Below are 3,496 nucleotides of genomic sequence, written 5' to 3'. Positions count from 1 at the left end.
TGACTTCAACAACTCCTTCCGTAAATTTCTGATCAAGATTTTTTATCTCCCCTTCTTTCTCTTCAAATAAAACAAACAATTATAATAACTCCCAGCTATATCGGAGAATCTTATGCTATACTCGAATTAAATTAAATAATAATAATAATTCAAACAGCCCAATGAAAATTTTCCACCTGAACTAATGGATAGACATCAAACAAAACCTTGAAAAAAGCACAATACTCTAATTCTACATTCTTAACCAAAAATGAAAGATGATTTCAAAGGGTTAAATTCTCCATTCAATCTAAATACTGTATTATATATATTGAACATATAATGACTTAATGATTCTATAAGGTAGTATATTTTATCTTTACAAGATGAAAACATAAACTAGAATGGTTTTTTTTTTAAGTAAAGCCAACTGGTAGAATACACATTCCAACTTGGCAGGAGTTAAGCCATTTGTACTATACTACTCTTATGATCAATCAAACCCTTAATGCCACTTGGTCTTGCCATGTGATCTTCCTTTTCCCTGCTCTACTTGATCCTTCTCCAAGGTTTCTACAAACTGAAAGCTTGATATCATTGTGCTGTTCCTCATTCACACCTCTTTGTGTACTACTCTTCTTTTGTTCTTCAATCCACATTGGCTGATTGTTTCCCTCTAATTCCTCCTCTTCTCTCTGCATTATGGCAACAAAATAGATGAAAAGCAGTTAAGAAACCAGTTTAAATCGACAAATTTGATTTTATGCACTCGTAAAACTGTTTGACAGAGATCATTAAAACAACTAGCTTACCGAAATCTGGTTCAAGTCGAAAAATGGTGTTACACTTTTCTTTGTGGCTTCTTTCCCACTATGAACCCTTTCTTTGTGATTCAAGTCAAGCACAGGAGCAGAAGAGCTATGAAAAGAACCATCTTTTTTACTTAAGCTTCTACCATTCTGGTTTAAATCAAACACATGGCTAGTTTTCTGCCTTGTGTCTTCAACAAATCCATTGAAAACTCTTTCTTTTGAGTTCGATTTTGAACCGGTGTGAGGTCTCAGGGTAGATTCCTTTCTATTGTAGCTCCTTCCCTTTGTGATCTTTGGCTCTTTGATTTTCAGCTTTTGTGGCTTTATAACTTCTTGCTTTGGTTGTGCCTTAGGAAGAGGATGTTTTAACAAGTATGTGTAACGGTGCCTTAAGAATCTGTAGTGATAAATAAGCTATATGAGTAATCAACTTAAAACAATGAAGAACATAAAAACAATTAAGCATCATGAGACATTACCTAACTTCAGCTGAAAGAATCAACTTTTTCTGCTTCACAGCTTCCAATTTCATTCTCATGGCCTCTGTTTCCTGAAGAACATAACATCAAAATCATGAGAAGAGCTTTTCCATAATCTCATAAACAGATTAGCAAAAAAGTCCTCTACAACAATCTCAAACAAAATATAGCATGTGAAATTAGATGCTAATTATCATAACAAACCTAAACAAAATCACCCCTCCAAAGAAAAAGGTTAATCATCAACTAATTGTTAAATTCTGAACTTTGAGTTCAAAACTTCAAAAGAAAACATATATATGAAACAAAAACTTCAAAACTAACAAGCTTAAAGACCAAAACTTGATGAACATGTAAACAAGAAAAGCTTCAAAATCACACTCCTATAGAACACAAACAAGGAAACCCTAAGAGATACAGAAAAACCACAACGATACCACAAAGATGAAGATCAAAACACATCATCTCATCAAGATCGGAGGTTAAATCAAAACAATCATAAAACAACAATATCAAAACACAAGATCCCCTTATTAATTTCTCCAACAAACCCTAAATTCAACAAAAAACAATACAAAAACATAAGATCCCTTTTAGGTTTTCATCAACAAACCCTAAAATTACAGAATGAACAAAAAACGATCGTAAATCAAAAACACAAAAGAAAAATCTAGATCCGTTGAAATCGATGAAATAAAAACTCAATCTCTTCAAAAAGGTTACCTTATGCAAATCTTCATAGTCCTGCAAGAGACTCCGGTGCCTCATGATAGATCTCTGATCCATAAACACATCAGACGAAGGATTGATGGAAACGGCAACAGCTTTCATCTTCTTCATCATGAGGAGATGAGAGAAGAAAAGAGAAACAAAACTCTAGAGAGAGAAAGAATAAATAAGAAAGGTGACAGAGGAAGAGAGATATAGATATAGTGAGAGAGAGAATAGAGAAGAGAGAAAAAGAAGAGGCGAAATAATAGTAGAAATAATAAAGGAAGAAAGAAGGGGAAAGGGTTAAGAAGGTTCTCGTATTTCTGTGAAACTCTGACCAAGAGAAAGAAACCGAAAAAGCCCACATAACTCGGTGAAAAATATTCTTGTTTTGAAAAACCAGTGATGAAGATGGGATTTTTTGGGGGCTTGCAGAAGGGTAATTTCGGGAACATGTTTTCATGAGAGAGAGAGAGTAATAAGGTGGGTTTGGTTGGAGGACAATTGAACACATCTAATCTATAACATAACAAGACCTCTATCTTTTGTTTCCCATTCTTTCTCTTTTTTTGTTTTTCTTTCTTCAAACTTAATTTTTGGTCCAGCTGGGCCATTGATGAGAGAGAAAGGGTCATTGTGGACTAGAGTTTCCATGTTTCTTGTTTGATTGTTTGTGTAGAGAGAGAAATAATGGAATGGGTCAGAGATGGAAAAAAAAAATAAGATGGAAAATAGATTAGATTAGGGGCTGGAAAAAGAAAGAAAAATAAATAAAAGGAAAGAAAAGATATAATGAATGAGATGATGATGTTAGTTTTCTTTTCTTTTCTCTCCCTGCTATTCTGTAGCAGTGGTTTGTTACAACAAACCTTATTTTTAGCTTTGTTTGTTTTGGAGTTGGTTGGTTGTGTTTTGTGAATGTGCTCATTTACTATTATGCCCTTCTCATCTCATGTTTGTGACCCACTTGTCCTGCCTGGGTGGAGAAAACCAATATGGCTTTTTTTCATGATGAAGCAAAAGGAGGTAAAGTAATAAAGAAGAAAAACCCCAAAACACCCATTTGGTTTGGTCAATTATTTTTGTGGGTGATAGTGATGATTCTTTAAAGAGGATATATATATATATATATATATATATATATATATATATATATATATATATATATATATATATATATATATATATATATATATATATATATATATATATATATTAGTCTCATCATCTTTTCTTTTTCTCTCTCTAGTATAGGATGAGTGTGAGGGGTGGATTAGGTACTTTGTCTTGTACACTCACTTATCTTTATATTTAATGTTTTCCTCCATCTTCATCCATGGAAATGGAAAGATCAAAATGGAAAGATCCCACCATTACCCACTTTCAGGACTTTATAATACATGCCACCACCCTACCCACCTAATAGCCAATGCTACTGTTCATTGAAAGCTCCATTTTTTATCTACATAAATTATCCTTCATAATATTACTATAGACTAATGGACAACTCCGACC

The 3,496-nt window shown here is 33.1% G+C and overlaps 1 protein-coding gene across 1 annotated transcript; it reads right to left on the bottom strand.

Annotated features, from left to right (window-relative positions):
• Positions 1–258: 258 nt before the first annotated feature.
• On the bottom strand, positions 259–2,854 carry LOC127138445 (uncharacterized). The gene is made up of 4 exons (XM_051064897.1): positions 1,994–2,854; positions 1,271–1,341; positions 792–1,188; positions 259–674 (listed from the first exon to the last, which is right to left on the bottom strand). Exons 1-4 carry the CDS (start codon positions 2,111–2,113, stop codon positions 477–479), a joined length of 786 nt encoding a protein of 261 aa, XP_050920854.1. The 5' UTR covers positions 2,114–2,854; the 3' UTR covers positions 259–476.
• Between the last annotated feature and the right edge of the window lie 642 nt (positions 2,855–3,496).

The sequence above is a fragment of the Lathyrus oleraceus genome, chromosome 4 (assembly GCF_024323335.1).
Source record: "Lathyrus oleraceus cultivar Zhongwan6 chromosome 4, CAAS_Psat_ZW6_1.0, whole genome shotgun sequence".
Lineage (NCBI taxonomy): Eukaryota > Viridiplantae > Streptophyta > Magnoliopsida > Fabales > Fabaceae > Lathyrus > Lathyrus oleraceus.
The sequence above is the reverse complement of the archived record's forward strand: the minus strand, read 5'-3'. Positions and strand labels throughout refer to the sequence as shown.

Coding starts and splice junctions, on each gene's coding strand:
- LOC127138445 (XM_051064897.1), bottom strand. CDS start 2,113: ATGATGAAGAAGATGAAAGCTGTTGCCGTTTCCATCAATCCTTCGTCT. Junction 1,189..1,270: donor ATTCTTTCAGCTGAAGTTAG/GTAATGTCTCAT, acceptor TTATCACTACAG/ATTCTTAAGGCACCGTTACA. Junction 675..791: donor TCGACTTGAACCAGATTTCG/GTAAGCTAGTTG, acceptor GCCATAATGCAG/AGAGAAGAGGAGGAATTAGA.